The sequence below is a fragment of the Vigna unguiculata genome, chromosome 5, assembly GCF_004118075.2.
Source record: "Vigna unguiculata cultivar IT97K-499-35 chromosome 5, ASM411807v1, whole genome shotgun sequence".
Classification (NCBI taxonomy): domain Eukaryota; kingdom Viridiplantae; phylum Streptophyta; class Magnoliopsida; order Fabales; family Fabaceae; genus Vigna; species Vigna unguiculata.
Genome location: NC_040283.1, coordinates 6,620,635 through 6,639,886, shown reverse-complemented (window position 1 = coordinate 6,639,886; position 19,252 = coordinate 6,620,635). Strand labels below are relative to the sequence as shown.

Sequence of the window (19,252 nt, the reverse complement as noted above, 5' to 3'; positions counted from 1 at the left end):
TTTTATAGTTGGATAATTCTTTCGAGCATATTAAGAAGGCCAGGCAATAGAAAAACACATTCTTTTGACATATTCAATGTTGCGAGTAAAAATACTTAACTTTGAGAAATACACTAATGTGTAATTAAAATCCGAGGAGACGTGTATTCATATTTTTATTATATTAAAGTATAAACAGTTTTATAATTTGTATAATTTTATTATTTTCATGAGTAATTTTGTTATAAAATAGAAATAGATTAATATATACGTGTATATATATATATATATATATAATTTTGTAAAAGTAGTATTAAAAAGTATTATATAGCTGTTATTTAAAAATATTTTTTTTCCTTAATAAATAATAAAATTAATTAAAATAATGCATTAAAATAAATTATCAAATACGATATTTTTTTTCGTATAATGGTATAGATTAAAACTCTTATACAATTTAAAAGAATTTATATACTAATTTAATTTCCGGTATATTTAAAAAAAATAAAGACACATATGGGTACATGTTTAAAACTAAGTTAACTGTAGCAGTTACAAATGAAACGGGGTAATTATTTGTATATGAAAATCAGTAAACACAATAATTGTATTGACAATAGAATTATATTATAAATTATTGTAAAAAACATATTTTATCCGATATGGTATTCGTACTCGTAGAATTTTGATTATTTTTTAATATACAAAACCAAACAAAACATAAACGAAACAGTTCTGAACCTGTTTTTTGTTTTTTTGGTATAAACCAATAGAGCAATAATGAAGGTTTGTGTTTGGTAAGGTTATTTGCCGTTCCTCAGTACGTACCAACATCAAACTTACCTTTCTCTCTTTATCTGTTCAATTTTCTCGCCCATCCATTTCTAGGGTTTCGCTTCTGCAGCAACGGGTATGCCTTCTTACACACATCAAAGGTGATTTTTTTTTTTTTTTTCATTTCCCTTCAACACACCCACCCTTTTGCCCTCTACCCTAAGTTTCCCCTGTATCTTCAGAAATTTCCATTCTTAGTTTCATTTCTGTTTACTCTATATTCAATTTTATTTTCGAAATTTCCTCCTTGTTGAGTTGATTGCGAAAGATTTAACCCAAAAGGTCTGAATTTCATAGCCCATTACTCAATCGGGTTTCATTTTTTTATTATCTTTTGGTTTTGTGCTGGTTTGGTAACGTTTTTCACCCTTCACGTGCAATCTATTCAATCATTTCCTGTTTGTGTCATTGTTTGATTAGCCTGTGGGGTGGAGGAGTTCTGTATCCCATTGTTATGCTATAACTATGAGAAAATGAAGGGGTGGAAATTTCCGAATTTTTGAGATATGGGTATATTTATTTCAAATTTGGTTTTAAGCATTCATGAAAAGGAAGCAATTTGTCCATAAAAAGGTTGTAAAACAAGACCATACTTTTTGTTTTAAGTATCTTTGTTTTTCACTTTAAAGTGGGTGTTACAGCTGACTTTATTAGGCAATTCAATCCGTCTTGAGAAGATTCGTAGTTTTTTTTGTTCATCATCACAATGTCCACAATGGAATATCATGAAGATTTTATCAGCTATCTTGATTCTGATACGTCTCTTAAGATACTTATGTGCCTGGATGATCCTGCTGATCTTGTTCGTGTGACCTGTGTCTCCCGATCTTGGAGACAATCTGGTGAGTTACACTAGTTCAAAGTATGCTTTTGTTTCTCAACTGATGCATCAGTTTCATGAAAATTCAGTTCTAGTTCCTTGTTGCCTTGAATTTTACGTTTCAAATTTGATCAACACTATTTTGGTTTGCAGTGATTGCAAATGGTCTTTGCAAGCAGCTGTGCTTGAGAATGTTTCCTCAATTATCTAGAGTTGCTTTTGTTGTTGAACTCAATCAACATGGAGGGAAGGAAAATGCAGAGGTTGGATCTAGTAATTCTATGGAATGGCTAGTGCTACAGAGAGAACATAGAGTTTTTTCTTATTTAGGTAAAGCTCTCATGTCATCTGTTGCAATGAATTGCATTGCTAAGACAATTGGTGCTTCTAGCACTGATAACTTTCCTCAGGAGAGCATTGATAATACACTTGAGCCAAGAGATGTCATTGGTGGTAGATATTCCTACTGGTCAAGTAACGGACAAAGTAATCCCAATGTGCCCGAGACATTAACATACGAGTTGGTCTCTCAAATTTGTCTTATTACAGAAATCAATATCCAGCCTTTTCAAGGTGCTCTTTGAAATATTCACAGATGATGGCTTGACCCATTTATGCTATACTTTCATCTTTTTGCTAACAATATCATGCCTTTTCTAGCTTACTTTCAGCTGGGGTCACCAATATACTCCGCAAGCTCTGTTCGGTTTAAAATGGGTCATCCTAAAGCCTCTTTAGATGCTGTAGATGATGAATTGTTTGTGTGGACCTATACTTCACCGGAGTTTCCAATGTCTCAGGTATTTAACTTACATCTTATCTAGTTTGTCAACTTGTTTTTCCAATGAATAATATCTATTTCATTGATTGCCCAATGGTTGATGTGAAAAAGTAGATCCTTTCCTGTTAAAGGATGCCTTATCCTTCTGCAGGTTTGTACTCAAAGTTTGTCCCAAATTGTAATAACCCCCTTCTATAACCAGTGAACTCCCTAGTGTTATAATTGTGATGCTTTTGATTGAACTGAACAGAATATTGAAAAAAAGTCTTAATGCAACTTAGGCTTCTTTTTTAGCATTGGATAAGAAAGACCTGGTTTTATGAATCAATCGTCATCATTATCATCTGGCTTATTAGGTGTTTAGTACAGCCACAATTATATTGTCAAATTTATTCAAGCTCCCTTATGTTTAGACAACATATACTCTCTGCATGATATATATTAATAAGAAATCACTGCATAAGGAAATGATTTCTTTGGTTACTTAATTTACATTCCACTGTTAAAAATGATTTGAATTATCCAACATCTATTGGACAAACCAGGTCCATATCGCAGATCTACATCTAATTCAAATCTCTTTAAGTTCTGTTTAAGAGTGTCGCTTGTGTCATCGTCAGAAGGCTTCATAACTCTTCCTCTCCTTTACCACATTATATGATGTAATAAGAAGTCGCCTCATAAGTAATATTTGCTTGTCTCCCAGTTCCCTTTCTACTGTTGAAAATAACGTGAATCACACCCTTGGTCTATTGGACCAAACCATGCCCTTGTGGCTCATATCCGCATTGGAAAAGCAATCAGATGGCCTGACCCCAAATTTCTCTTATGCTCTAGTTGGCTAAAATGATTGAAGTAAATAAATAATTAGGCATGCCACATTCATTCAGTCAAGAGTACATTAAATCTTACTGTTGGCAATAGATGGTAAATTGGTGGTTATTTTTTATCAAATTAAAACATATTATATCAAATTATTGGGAGGTAGATATGCTAGTAAGGGAATCTTCTGATTGGGCCTTTTAACTAATGGTTACTTCACTTCTCATTGTCATTAGAATCCTAGGTTTCAGAAGGAGCCTATTATTCAAATTCCAGCATGACCTGTCATTTGATATTCTCCTTTTATTCAAATGGTTACTTCCCTAGTGACACTATGCTACAAATAAGTTCCGTTAGCCATAACATTGAAAATCGTAGTTATCCATCATGTTGACAGATATGGAGGGGTCAATTCCCCAACTGCATACAAGTTAAATAATTTATATAACATATATATAAAAACTAACTAAAAAAAGTTTCACATTTCATAAATCATAATGAATTATCAGAAGTCACATTCTTACGCAATAAGAAAGAATATTTGGCTGACATAAAGTGGGAAACTACACCAATCCTATATTGAAATGCTTTAGTTGGGAAGATCCAATGTCCCTTCAGGCTTTTGTCAGTTCATAATGTGTTATGCATGTGATGAGGAGAATGAATTATATCAAGTTTGATTTATTTATTAGATTGTTGACGCACTTCCATGACTTTGATTCTGGGTCTATGCATTATTCAATGTAAATATTACAAATTTGAAAATAAAAGTTGTTGGAGAATGGGAACATCTATTTCCCTAAAAAATAGAATAACCCGGATTGTCGTTGCTGAGTGAAATACTAAAGAAAACTGCATGACTAAAATTATTAGCATCATGATTCGGTTTGTGTATCCCTTTACATAAATCTTAGAGAGAAAAATCCTTGTGAACAGGAAAACGAACTACAGAAGTTCAAGCTTCCAGAACCTGTGCTTTGTATTGGGGGTATCTTGCAGATTGAGCTTTTGGGAAGAGTACAGAGACAAGAAATGGATGGTTTGTTATACATTTGGTGCGTTCTGTTCTTCCATTTGGTCTCTACTTGTCAAACTTGTTTTGTTGTTGAGGATTTATGAAACTTAATTAGTGGCAGAGCTGATTCAGTATCTTAAACAATGTCTAATAAGCCTTATGCAGTGCTAGGTTTTAATGTCGTTGCTGTCTTTAAAAATGTGACACATCACGAATTAGTGAATATTGGCCAAAAATGTTTGCGACAATTTATGACATAGTTGTTATGCTGGCACTTTCATTTGAAAAGAATTCCTAATGTAGCATACAAGTCATATCACATATTGTTTTTGTTCAGTTCCTTACTTGAAAATTGTGATTGCAGTGTTTCCCATGTTCAAGTTCTGGGAGGCTCATTGTCACCACCGTTCAATGTGGAAATTCTTGAGCCCTCTGGAATGTTTGTGTTGAAGAGGGACCAGCTGGCTAACCATCAACCTGTATTGACATCTGGAAATGAATCTGAAGATGCTTCCGAGGAGCCAAGAATAATGAGAGATATCCAACGAATTGTGACTATATTGCGTGCACAAGGAGTAGGAGTCTTGGAAGATGAGTGGGATGATGAAGAATATGATATTGATGATTTTGATCCAGAATTTGCCCTTTGATCTTTGCTTGCTTTTATGATCCCCTCCCAAATAAAGAAAAGGGAAAAAAAAATTATAATCTCCCCAGGCAAGGAGTGATTACATTCCAACTAGTTTTCCTTTTTTTTTTTTTAATGTTTACCCTTCAAAAACTCTGGTCTTTCTCTGGTTTGCTACTGATACTAAGAATTTATTCCTCTTGTAGATATGGTGTTGAACAAATATTGCGCCTTTTTTGTCTGAGGTTTAACATGATGCTTGAAACTTGAGCTCTCTCACAAGTCGTAAACTTGTATCATCTACCCAATTATGGGGTTTTAGCATCTGATGCTACGTGCTGACAACATCATTTGTCACAAACTAAGCATGATAAGTTAATCGACTTCGTTCCTAATTTATTGTACTAACCTTTTGTTGTGTTTCGAATTACGTGCTCGTGGAAGAAAAAAATGAATGCACTTTGAGCAAATCTTTGGCTTTGGCTGAAAATAACCTCAACTGGGAAGGAACTTCAGTGATGTTATTTTATTACATGTATTGTCTATGTAAAAAATTTCCAAATATTTTAGAGAATATTAATATTAGTTTGCCTTGCGGAATGATAATATGACAATAGAATAGAAAAATTGAAAGGGTGTATTTATATATTTGTTCTTGGAATTTCAAAATCTTTTTCTTAATTGCACGAAGATATAATACTTGTATTCTATGACTACTGATTTTATAACTATTTGATGAATAGAACTATAAAAAAGACTTTAAATATGTATCTTTAAATGCATATTTAATTTGATATTTGCAAAACTTTTGGCATTATCTTCTAAATGCTTTTGAAAATAATCAACTTATTTTGTTTTCCTTGTCAACAAATATCTCCTTAAGGAATTATAGTCGAAGCTTTTCGTATCTTCATCAAATTTAATAATTATTGTCGTACTTTATAATATTTATAATATCACTAAATTATTTTAGTAATATTTAAGTTATAAATTCACTAAAATGTTTATTTTTGATGAAACAAAACCCACTAATTTGATTATTAGATAAATTATATTTATTTAAAAGATCGAGTCCTCGTCCATATGTGACTTCATAAATTCAATAATAACTAGTATAAAGTTAATCGTAATTAACTTACTAATCATTCAATGATGTTGATGATTGACAACATTCCTTAAGTTCTAATAATTCATGGTAATTTAGAAATGTAATATATAAAATTAATAATTTTACGTCAATAAACAGTTGACAAATTCCTTGTTGAACTAGTTAATTCGTTCAATACGATTTAATTTTCAAAACTATCTCTTGCCAATCTGAAAAATTTGAAGTTCGTTTCAATATATTTTCTGGAATCCTATTGATCTAATCCAATTCAAAACTGTCTTCACTCCAAACTCATTTCCTCATGACAATGGAACAGACTATTCATTCATTTGTTCAATACACAAAACAAAACCACAATTATCCTTTATAAAAACATCAAATGAGTCCTTTATAGAGAAAATCAACGCATTCATTTTGTCCCTCAAAGATCAATTTGAACCGTTTTGACAACACAATAAGGCATTGAGGGGAAAGGGTGAACTAATTTGATGTTGGATGTCTTAAATTTATGTATGTAAATTATGAATATTGTTGCATAGATAACCCTACATAGCAGTTTTTGGGAGCAACTGCGACTATGATGAAAATTGGTCAATGATCACACCGACCAACATTTTCTGACCAATTCATATAATTATTTGACAACAGTGAGACCTCATGAAAACCATTCTATTCTTCCACACTTCACGAGGTTTTGGATTTGGCCGGAGCAGGAAGCAGCTGCATAGCACAAACCAGAAATTCTTGTCAGTAAAACTGGCACTCTAAAGAATGTAAAGAAACCATAACCTTAAAGATCAAGAGAGACAACTATCTACAAAACTTAATTTGAAACATTGCCAACGAGGTTACTACTGTTTTTGAGAAAAAATTGTCAAGAGCTCATTTTGTCTGCATTTTTCTGTTTCTTGGTCAATAGTTGCAAAAGGGTATGTATGTTTGTGCACACAGAAAGGTCACGGATACAAAATTTTAGGGATAGAAAATAAAAGCACAAACGAAGCATACTACAAGTTTACAAGCATGTACCTGATAGCAAGATATTAGAGATGATACAAATCCGAATGCACCAGTGACACGTGGATTAACTGTCTTAGGTGCCAGTTGAAGCAGTCCAGCTGCTACCACTATATCAATTCCTGCTTTGATGAGTGATAAAGTCCTCTCATTTGACTGTTTTACTTTGCCACGGTATTGCGCATCCTGCAGACATAAGTAATGGAATAAACAGAAAAGTAATGCAATCACAGTCCAAAAGTAAAACAAAAAAACAGAAGTCTGAAGAATTTGGACACATGCATGGACAACATACATCAGATTTATTCTTGTTCTTGAGTTCTTTCTCTAACTTCTTCATTGATGCAGAGAGTCTCCCAAGCTCCCCGAGCTGATCAAAGTAAAACATATTACAAGGGTAAACAGTGAGGGAACTTGAGGGCATAAATGCACAAATGTTAAAATCAGTGAAGGTAGGTAAGCCACAAACCTCAACCAAGGTGGTGCACACCGAGGAACCCAGCCAACAGAAAAGAGATATCCGGCCAATTAATTCGGTGCGTTCTTTATTCTGTAGTTGGACAGAAAAACTCTTAACACACTGCTAGATGATTTCTATATGATAGTAGAAACAAACATGATGCTAAACAAAACATATATTTTATAATTTCCAACCTGGTAGATTCCTGTTCTGCCAAGCCACACAATTTGATCAAGAAACAAGAAAGTAGAGAGAAGAGCATTCTTGGACTGAAACATAAAACAAAAGATGAAAGAAAATGGTTGGGAAGAGAAACTTCATTATAGGTAGCCAACTAAGTTTCCTGATGGAGATTAGTCATAAGCAAAATAAGTAAAATATAGAAACACGAAAAGGATGATAAAAGGTTAAATGTTCTTGCAGTGCCCATACCTTTCCCAACAGAATTAGGGGCAAGGGAGTGCCCTGTGGCGTTGGACTTATCAAAGCATGTAGGTCATTGACAAACTGCGAATTAAAGAGTGAAGTATAAGAGTGATGGTCATTGCATGAACTCAATAGTTTGTAACACCTAATTTTTTGCCAAAACGACTGCTTGAATTTTATAACTGGCTAGTACTTTGAAAAATTAACAGTATTTGACTGTCTTTGATTTATCCTTTTTTCCTATCATGGCCATGGAACCTAAAACAAAAAGAGAAAATTATGCATACAACAGATTTCTAGTCTTTTCTGAGCGCAAACCAATCTAAGGAATATCATTAATATACAGAAACTCCCTAAGTGACAAACAGAAAATATGAAATAACTTCCTATACCGAAGTTATGATCAGATGAAAAAGAATGTTTCAAAACTCAGAAAATGAAAATAACCTAACCTTGAAAAGACGGAAGACCTTTCGTGCCAGGCTGGTTGATTTGTCAACATTCTGAGCAGTACCAGGTTCCCCGTTACTAACAAATTTGGAACCATACTGAATTGCCCTGCATATCTTGTCCCTTGTTTCAGCCTTGCTCAAATATAAAACAAGAAGACCAAGTTCAGCCCTTGTTGCATCCAACGTACTCATCTTCTTTACTAATTGCTGTTATATAACAAATGACACAGTTCATGTCAACTAAATTAGAAACAGGAGTAGGTAATGTAAAGTGCGATATTCTCATATTAAATAGGGAGGGTGATGGTGTTTAGAGCTCTCACTTGATATAGCAATTTTTTGTGTAGAGTTTTTTTCTTCTTTTTTTTTTATAAAAAAAAAGGTGTCAGATTAAGTTGTTAAACATGTCAACTCATAAACTAAACGGTACTAATATTAAAACAGTAAGAACTAAGTTATCATCAAAATTTTTAAATGTGAAAATAATTCTGAGAATTACAATTTGGCACCTCCACAAATACTTCATGAAGATCACAAAAGCACGATAATCAATTAGCAGGAATAATTAGTAGACCTTCCAATCATCTAAGTGGCATCATTCATGTGATAATGTGTAGTTTGAGTTTCTATAATGCATGTGCATTTGAAGACCCATACTTCTTGCAAACATGAAATCCAACAGTAACACCATTTGTATTTAAAAATTGAAGAACACAAGCAAACACAATCTCATCAAATTTCAATTTACTACTAAGGTCATTTTTCTTCTCATTTTCATTTATTCTCTCAACCTTCATGCAAGGAACTAAACAATAGTATTCTGTTCTGAGAATGTTAAACAATAGTATCGTATAACCTGTAAAGTTCCAATTTTAACTTATTGGGGCATAAAATCTTCAACTACAGTAGCTTCAAAGCTCAAGTAGTAGGTAAACTATGGGGCCAAAATCATGTAGTAGGTTCTACATTTTTATTACCCACCTCACAAACACCAAGTAACATCCCCTCAATTCTGTAAAAATTTACTCTATCAGATCAAATCAGGATCTGTTAATTCAGTTGGGAAGCTAGAAAATATTCCTTTATACAAAAATCATCATGACAAAAATCTAAATTGAGAATGAAAATTTATATATACACATTCTGAAAACAAAGTAGCCAAGCTTTATAGTTTTCATAAAGAATACTAAAACACAAATATTTTAATCTCCATCCTACCAAATTCCTAGTTGTTCCTTGCTTGAATTTTCCTCAATTTCTTCAAACCGCAAATCCATTCTCACAAGTACTTGTTAGAGCATAGTTTTCAGAATCTTACAATTCACTATTTGAGTCTTATGATTTGATACATTTTGGTTGTCTACCTATTCGTACCACAAGAAGAATCTTAAATACTTTGTATATTATGATACATAATGAACCTATGTAATTCGTATCAACATTCAATTCAATGTTCTGTATGTTTTCACCTTTTTGCCAATTATCATGAAAAGAAAACGAGCTCAAATGTGTAAATGAAAAAGAATTTTAAAGAACACTTGTGAACATATCCTATTTGATTATTTCACCTTTCTTTTTCACCCAATCATTCAATGCATGTAGTCCATTTAACTATTTAATTGTTTTCTAGCCATTCTTCTAAACTAAAGACTTCTTAAGCTTAGACATAGCTAATAGTATTGTTTTGTACAACTTCTACTTAAGTTGTTTTATCTATTTCTAGCTTACATTATGTGCATTGAATATTATATATCATCTATATATATTTGAAGTAATTTTTCATTTTACCTGAATTTGGTGATACAATAAATAGTTGGCGATTCACGACAGCAATCTCAATTCAATAACCTTTTCAAAGCACTCAAGCAGCCACTAATTGACCATCTAACCCTCCTCAACAACAAAAGTGTTTTTGCCACTAAGTGGCATCAGCTACATGGATCAAATAATGTAATTGTGTTCTGTCATAATCAAGAAGGCAACTCCTAAACTGTCACCCTTGGAAATATATAGAGTAAGTGACAACATGATAATTGATGAGGCTGGCTCAGCAGAAAAGAATAAAATTCCATACTTATTGTATTAGTGCTTCCAAATGTGACTACTTTAGATCACATCTTGCAAGGTTTTAGAGGTATTCTTGAAACTCCATGGTAGGTAAATTTACACATTTTTCTTATATAGAATCACTAAACCATTATTTTCTATGAATCTGTTTTTCTTCACCATACCAACAAATATGACGAATAAATTAGCAGAACTGCACGAATACCTCTAATTCTAGCTAGCTTCAATAGAATAGGGTTTCAAAAGAATCTATTCAAGTTCAAAGCCAAGAGAAGAGAGGGTTTATTTGCGAGAATAAACAAAAACCAAGACAAACTTCTGTATATTGACCCGGTCTCCAGGGTACTTAGCACTTAGAATTCACCCAAAAGAACAACCCTCCGGTTTATCTAGGTCAAAATATTGAAAGCAACAACATCCAAGTTTCTCCAATAACATCAGACTACAACAAAATCACATTGAATCCATTAACCAGGATTAAGATTCATATTGCTAAAACAAAAAGGTTTAACTCAATTACGCCATGTTTGGCACATGATATAGTATAAAGGGAGAAAGAGAATCAATCCATCTAAACTACCCCAAAGTACAGTTACATCAATCCCTTTCCTATGTCGTAACAACAACCACATCATCAAATCTTCGATTTCCCTCATCGTTTCTATCATTTTCCAAAGCAACCAAGCATACTACAAACAACACAACAATAATAATAGCCAACCCATCAAGTCAATCATACGACCGTATCAAATCGATACCCCCTTTAAGTTGACCCAAAATCAAAAGGCGCAACCCCCACCTTTAAAGATTGCAACTTTAGTATCTCAAGTTACAAGGTCAAAGGATCAAACAACCGGGGCACGCGAATTCCCAACACTAATTAAACGAATAAAAGAAAAACAATAGTGTGAGAGAGAGAATACCAAAACAAGGTTGTTTGGGGAAGGGAATTGTGCTGGAGAATCCGAATTGAGAGACGAAGCTTTTTGGTTTGGGCCTGTACTATGTTAGATAGAGTTGTGATAAGGGCTTGTTTGGTCCTCTCTTTTCGGAGCAACGCAACAAATGGAAATGTTGTGCTCTATTGGCTGGAACAATCTTGCACCGTTCGATGATTCCGATGTCAACGTGCCACGCGTTGAAAGTTCTTAACTCCGTTTGATTGGGCTTGGATTGGATCAGTATTGTGAAGGGATTCAACTCAACTGCGTCGCTTTGGTTTTTCCCACACGCACCCCAACACCCTCCACAATGTCGTGACGTAAAAGCTTATCTTCACAGAATAAATAAATAGATTTGTTTTAAAGGGAGATGATAATGGCATTAATATTTTCTTTTTCTGTGCACCAGTCTTTCACCATGGATTGCTGATAAACGAAGAAGAATGTTGGAGATTAATCACTTAATGTAAAGGTTTAATTAATAGATGATACCATCTTTTCTTTGTTCAAATGTATCGATTTGATATATGTTTTTAATAAGTTGTTAATCAAATTCCAATAGTATCTCGTTTTTTGTCAAAAAAAAATTTCTTTTCTAAAAAAAAAAAAATTTCTTAATATTGATATATTTATTTGTGACTTTTACTACTAAATTTTAATATAAATATTAATATTTAATTTTGTAATTTATTTTAAATATTAATATCCTTAATCGCGTTAATAATTTTTTTCTAAAAAATCTAATTGAGACATTTTAAAATTTGGGACTCAATTGACATTCTTCTAAAAACGGATATCAAACTAACAAATTTAAAACAAAATGAATACTATCCGACTAATTAACCAAATGTAAACTTTTAGATTCTTAAGGTAAGAAGTTGTCTGAAGTATATACACCTCATTGTCAAGATAGGTTTTGGTCATATTTGAAAATGTATAAGAGGTGTCAATTTGACCCAGCCCACAGGGTTTGGCCCTGCCCATGTGGGTTAGGGCCAAAAAAGTTTACGTCGAAAAAAACCCCATCAAAGAAGTTCAAAGGACCAAAAATCCCACAAAAGTCCTGTGGGTCAGGGCCAACCCATGGGCTTTCATCTTCAACATGAAAAATATATGTGGGACAGACCCAACGACCCGGACAAGCACGACAACCCGAATAGGCCCAATTAGAGCTATCAAAATGGATAACCCGACCCAACCCGGCTCACTAATTAGCGAGCCAACAAAATTAGAACTCGACTCGACCCACCACGGGTTGGCGGGTTAAACGGGTTGGCTCACTGGCTCACTTAATTAAAAAAAAAACACACAATTTTTTTTCTTCAATCTCAAGAAAACTAAATTATAATTCCGATTAAAATCTAAATAAACTTCAATACAATCCAAATAAAATCCCAAATTATGTTAAACTTCAAATACAAACCAAAATCACAAAAATATAAATTACTATCTAAGTTCAAATCATTCTTGTCACTTATCAAACTATAGTATTAGAATCTTGAATGGATAAATCCACAACATTTTCATCTCTTGAAGCATCTTCTTTATCCCCATCTACAATAAAACAAAACAAAAATAATGTTAACTAATAATATTAAAAGATTAAGTATTATATAATTAAATTAATTTTACAGTACTAACAATAATATTACCTGTTAATTCAAAACCATGCAACCAATTTTATATTAAAATGAGTACCTCAATATTTTCTAGAATAATAGAAAAACGATATTTAATTAGTATATGAAAACCAATATAAAAGCAGACTCACTAACAATATATACATATATATATATATATATATATATATACATATATATATATATATATATATATATATATTTATATTTATATATTAATATATATGCATATATATATATATATATAAATAAATATATATATATATATATATAATATATATATTATATATATATATATATATATATATATATATATATATATATATTAATTTAATATTTAAAATTTATTGGTGGGTTGGTGAGTCAATCCGGTTCATCATGGGGTTCAACACGAATGAGTTGAGTTTTTAGTGGGTTGGGTTCATTTTTAACCCGTACTAAAATTTGTAATTTTTTTTCAACCCAACCCGATCCGAACACGTGATGAGCTGGGTTGACTCGTGGGTTATAACCCATTTTGACGGCTCTAGGCTTAATGACCCTGACCTACCCAACGACCCCAACTAGCACGGCGACCCAAACGGGCTCGATGACCCAGACAAGTCAAACGACCTGAACGGATCCGACGACCCGAACGAGCCCAACAACTCGAACATGCCCGACTATCCAAACGGGCTTGAGGATCCAGTTGGGCCCGACTATTCGGTTGTGTCTGACGATCCAGACAGGCCAAACAACCCGAACCTGCGCGACAGCATGAACGGGCCAGAGGGGTCTGACGATTCTGACTGGTTCGACAATTTGGACGAACCAAACGAATCGAATAAGCATGATGACCCGGACTGCCCCGATCACCCAGATGGACCCTACAAACCAAACGGCCCAACAACACGGACAAGCGTGACGACCAGAACAAGTCCGACAACACGGATGAGCCCGACGAACCAGACAGGCCCAATGACCAAGATGAGTCCGATGACCAGAACATGCCTAACGATTCGGACGGGCCAGAAGATACGATCGAGCCAAATGACCTGGATGGGCCCGTCTGGTCGGGCCCAACGACCCAGACAAGCATAACGACCCGGAAGGGCCCGACGAACCAGATGGTCCCGATGACCACGAGGAGCCCGACGACTAGAACGGTCCTAAAGATCCAAATGGGCCCAACAAACTTGACGAGCTAAATGACATAGACGGGCCCGTCCAAATCATTGGGCCCGTCTGGATAGTCGAGCACGTCCGAGTCGTTGGGCCCGTCCAGTTCGTCAGGCACGTCCGTATCATCGGACCTGTTTGGATCATCCAGCCCGTCTGGATCGTTGGGCCCGTTCGGGTCATCAGAAGCGTTTGGATCGTCGGGCTCGTCCGTGTAGTCGATCCCATTGGGGTCATTGGGGTCGTTGGGGTCGTCTGACCCGTCTAGATCGTCATGCTTGTCTGGGTCGTCTGGGTCGTCTGAATCGTCAGGCCCGTCCAGGTCGTCGTGCCCGTCCAGATCATCAGGTTTTCGAGCTGATCCGTGTCGTTGGGCCCGTCTGGATCGTTGAGGTCGTTTGGCTCATTTGGCTTGTCCGTGTCATCGTGCTTGTATGGGTCATCAGGTCCGTCCGGATCGTCAAGCTCGTCTTGGGTGTTCAGACTTGTCCGGGTGATTAGACTTGTTTGGCTCGTCGGGCCTGTCTGGTTCTTCAGACCTGTCCGGGTCGCTCGGCTTGATCTTTTGACTTTAACTTAATGTAGTATTATTTGGGAGGCCTAACCCACCTTAGTCCTAACCCTAACCCACAAGAGAGGGGGCTTTAGAGGTTTGGACTTTTTTTTGACCCCCTCATTTGGGACCCCCCTAAAAGGAGACTTTATGAAAAGTGAGTCAGGACTGATCCGTGAACTAGGGGCCAAATTGACACTTCTAAATATAATTACTAAAAAAATAATAATTCTCTCGTAAATTAAAATTAGTTAATGCTTTTTTAAAAGATTTTAAGTATTAAATAAATAGCTTCCATAAAATGATTTGTGTTTAAGTTAACTTTTAACAAAGGTAAACTTTTTCTTTTTCTTTTCTTTAAAAGTGTTTATACAAATGTTCTTATTTGAGTATTAGAAGTGAAAAAAAATATAATGAATTTTTACACCACTACTATAATTACTAAAAGTACTATACTAACTGTCACTTTTAATTGGTATAAAAAAGATGTTATAAGTGGTATAAAGGATAAATGTCTATTTTGAAATAATTATAAATTATAATAAAATATTTATTTTAACGTATACATTATATTGCAATTTGAAAAAGTAATGTAATGATTATATTATAATATTTATATATAAAGATGGAAATATATATATATATATATATATATATATATATATATATATATATATATATATATATATAAGCATATTATCATATAAAAGTAAATTTTTCAAAATCAACTACAAAGAAAATTAAATAGGAGATATTATAATCATACAAGTATACATAAATGAATCTAAAATATCATTTGTTTCACTACTTCTTACTATTAAGTCACTCCTACATGAAATATCATCTATTCTTGTGTATCACATGTCATTATAGTTACAACGAACACATACATAAAAAAAGGGCAAGCTAAATGATTCATAAAAACATCATAAAGTCATATATATCACAATTATTCATTCACAATATCAAAAATGAAATATCCATCAATAACAATCCATTTGGCTCTACATTTGGAAGACGAGTGTATTGAATGAATAGATTTAGATTTTGTAATTGTCATACTACATCATGCTCACATAAAGCCACATATATAAGCAATTGTCTTCCACTCATACGACAAGGTAAATTCCTATATCATTTGTGAGGCGCGATTCTTTTTCATATTGCTCCTTCGGGACATTGGAGCCTTCTTGGACTCTCACAACGTAGCATCTTCATTTATGTGATTTCAATGCTAGTAGAGTTAGGGTAATCTCATGCATGGAATTACCATTTAATACACATCTTATAGCATCTCAATGTAGTATTATCTCCTTGAAAATAACTACATTCACACATCAAACATCTCAGAGTAGATTATGACTCATGACCTAACTCTCAACTACTCACCCACACAAAAGAGTAGATTATGGCTAACGCCTTGGCTTTACTCACCTTACCCACCTATTTTATTTCAAAATATAAAAGCATTTATTTTCATATGTAAATTCTCTTCTCGCTCAACTATACTCATCTCTCACCCAATAATCCAACCACCTCGAGCTCACTAGAATTCACAAAAATATTGTTATCTAGTGAGTGGTTTACTCACCCAACAAATAAAACCTCTGGAAGCCTTTCTTAAAGCTAGCCTAATGAGTCTTAGCTCGTCCAACGAGTAAGATCACTCAAGCTCTGAGTAATCTCAAAATTACATTTTTGTCCAATAATTGACTGACTTTTCAAACAAGTTTGCACAATTTTCAAAAGTTGAATTGATATATCAAATTGCCTATTTGTCTATTCAGACTATTCTATTTCTTTTTTAGGTTATAAAATATTACCACTTAATTCAAAAACCTCCAGATAGAATAAATTGACCAAAATGATAAATCAAAATCAAATCAACATAATAATCATCACAAATTTCAGTTCAATTTTTGGATATCTAATATTCAACGGTTCACTAACTTATATACAATCACATTCTATCAACAATCACTACTAAGCACACTAACAAATCCCAATTCTGAAAATTAGTTCATTAAAACAATACTACTAATAGGAAAATATACTAACTTCTCTTACATGGATGGAGTTCCTAACTCAACTTTTGTTCAAAAAACTCTAATTCTCACAAGGCACTCTATTTACACAAAGAAAACTTAAATCAATGATTTGAACATACCCTCATGATCACATTCAGACAAAAATTCATCTTGGACTCTCTTGAATCACATGTAAAAAAGAATAAAAGATGAACTTACTCTAATCACAAATTTAATCAAGTAGATTTGTTGTGCTCTAAACAATAATTCTTATGATAGATTTTGGTCTTTAAAAAGATAAAAGATAATGTCAGAAATTTAGAAAAAGGGTAAAGAAAAGATAGAGAGTAGTCTTTAGAGGAAAGGTAACCTCTATAAATTGAAACTTGATTAATTAATTTTTTTATTTATAGTTTGATATTTTAATATTAAAATGAGTGTCATTTAGAAGATTACTTTTACTCTTTTAACTAATTTGTAGGTCGATACAAATAAAATATATTTAATCTATAATAAATAGTTAAAATTATAAAATAAAATGTTACTAATACGTTTTTAGTATTAGTTAGATAACAAAGAGAGCTACTTGACAATCCTTCACCTTGCCCACCCAAGACAAATCATGTTTAACAAGGTACATCTTTTTAGTCAACCCTTCTTTGAGCTTCAAGTGTTTTCTTGGAGAAAAGGTTAACGGTTAATCTCACATTTTATTTTGTTTTAGTAAGAAGGATATACAACTCTTTCTTTTTCATTAAGAGAATACATTAACAAAATGAAGAAGAGGGAGAGAGAGAGCAAATATGTTTTGCAAAGAAAAAATGTACTCGTAATTACATTTCACTTAAGTTTAAACATTGTACCCAAAAGACTAATGGTTGTTCCTAATTAATTGGATTTGTTAATTATTTTATTTTAAAATAATGTTTTACACTTTTTACCATTTCTAAAATGTATAATACTTGTAATGGTTTCATTCTTTCATAAGTTTTATTGCATTGATTATTACAAATTTATAACTTAAAGAATTGAGACCCAAAAATAATTTTATATATTTTATTTGATGTCCTGTGGTTTTAGCTCTTTAATTATGTGCATGTGTTTTGTGTACTATTTATTTGATTTGATGTCCAACTTATCTTAGTCAACTTTACTTGGTGCTTTTTGTAGTGTGCTAAAAGAAATGGACAATTTTTAAAAGGGGTTTCACCATACAAATAGGGCATGCAAAAAGAAGATTATTAGAAGTTGATTTCAGAAATCTTGCTGCACATTCAGAAGAGGGAAACATCCTGATGATAGGGACAACATTACGAAAGCATGTTAACTAAGGAAAATATGATATTTTAAATTTTCTTCTATTATGAGACTTGAACAATGGAAACAAAAATAAAGTGTTCTGAGATATCGTTAGAAACAAAAACAGCATTCTCGAGATATTGTTCCTTTTTGAAGTAGTGTGAAACTCTGTCACAGATTATTCTTAAAAGGCGTATCAAAAAATAGAGAAATAAAAATATTTAAACTTCGCTTAACTTTGACTCTTAAGTGATATACGACTTTATTAAATATATCAGAACACAAAAAGTACACCAATTTGAGATATAAAAATGTAAAATACGAAGTAAAATGAATACCATATTTTCTTCTTTATATATATATATATATATATATATATATATATATATATATATATATATATAGAAATGTTATTTCTGGAAAATAAGTGTACTAATTTTAATTTTTATTAAAAATTAAAGGATAAAATATATTTAATCTTTTATTTTGTTAATAAATAATATATTTTTAAAAATGATTTTTTTTTTCTTTCATGCGAAGGCATCCGAGCACAACAACAGGTCAAAATTATAAAATAATTGAAGTGCTGGAAGGTGATTACTTAAAATAATATATAAGGAAGGTAACTATTGAAATCAATATTTTTGTTGGAAGGTGATTACTTATATTTTTATTTTAACTTTTAACTATTGAAATCAATATTTTTTATTCTGTATTTTTTTTTTAATTTTCCTATCATACAAAAATCAAAAGTTTACATGTTTATTCAAAATAGATAACTAAAACAAAAGTTTTAAAATGTCAGAAACTCCCGTTTTGCCACGCCTAGAAACTAAAATCAAATTCAGAACTTTTTCAATAACTAGAAGCACCACTAATCCAAAATGGAAATGGAAAAAGAACGACAAATATTACATTATCTCATCATCGCCACTTACGTTTCTTTCCTTTTTTATATTCCTTGCTTATTCAGATCCCATAATCAATTGCTGTCATGCATTTTGTACTTTTTAAGTTTCTTTGTAGAACCCTTACTTCTAATTGAGAAAATACACAATGAAAAAGAAAACCCACTGCATGGTTAAAGAATCACTACATCAGAAGTTTTAACTTTCTCACATGTTAGCATCGAAAGCAGAGGAGACAAAAGCTTTAATGATTTATCATAAATCCAACATTGATTACAATCATTATATAGATTCACAAAGTGGCCAATAAATAACAA

General features: G+C 32.8%; 2 protein-coding genes across 7 annotated transcripts; one reads left to right on the top strand and one right to left on the bottom strand.

The window, feature by feature from the left end:
- Nucleotides 1-712: 712 nt before the first annotated feature.
- Nucleotides 713-5,479, top strand: LOC114183059 (F-box protein At4g00755-like). Of its 5 annotated transcripts, XR_003604285.1 has the most exons (7): nt 728-914; nt 1,455-1,655; nt 1,787-2,206; nt 2,294-2,433; nt 4,173-4,291; nt 4,616-4,968; nt 5,086-5,479. XR_003604285.1 is itself a non-coding variant. In XM_028069911.1 (6 exons), the coding sequence occupies exons 2-6, from the start codon at nt 1,520-1,522 to the stop codon at nt 4,899-4,901; spliced, it is 1,101 nt and encodes a 366-aa protein (XP_027925712.1). In that variant the 5' UTR covers nt 713-889; nt 1,468-1,519; the 3' UTR covers nt 4,902-5,274. The 5 variants fall into 5 exon arrangements, 4 of the variants coding, with proteins under 4 accessions (XP_027925712.1, XP_027925709.1, XP_027925711.1 ...); XM_028069911.1 differs by having other exon boundaries at nt 713-889; nt 1,468-1,655; nt 4,616-5,274; XM_028069908.1 differs by having other exon boundaries at nt 4,616-5,274.
- An 856-nt stretch (nt 5,480-6,335) lies between these two features.
- LOC114183060 (peroxisomal membrane protein 11C) lies at nt 6,336-11,610 on the bottom strand. 2 transcript variants are annotated; one of them, XM_028069913.1, is made up of 8 exons: nt 11,209-11,610; nt 8,343-8,549; nt 7,897-7,971; nt 7,659-7,733; nt 7,474-7,554; nt 7,300-7,374; nt 7,017-7,190; nt 6,336-6,707 (listed from the first exon to the last, which is right to left on the bottom strand). In XM_028069913.1, the coding sequence occupies exons 2-8, from the start codon at nt 8,532-8,534 to the stop codon at nt 6,672-6,674; spliced, it is 708 nt and encodes a 235-aa protein (XP_027925714.1). In that variant the 5' UTR covers nt 8,535-8,549; nt 11,209-11,610; the 3' UTR covers nt 6,336-6,671. The 2 variants fall into 2 exon arrangements, with proteins under 2 accessions (XP_027925714.1, XP_027925713.1); XM_028069912.1 differs by having other exon boundaries at nt 11,333-11,606.
- Between the last annotated feature and the right edge of the window lie 7,642 nt (nt 11,611-19,252).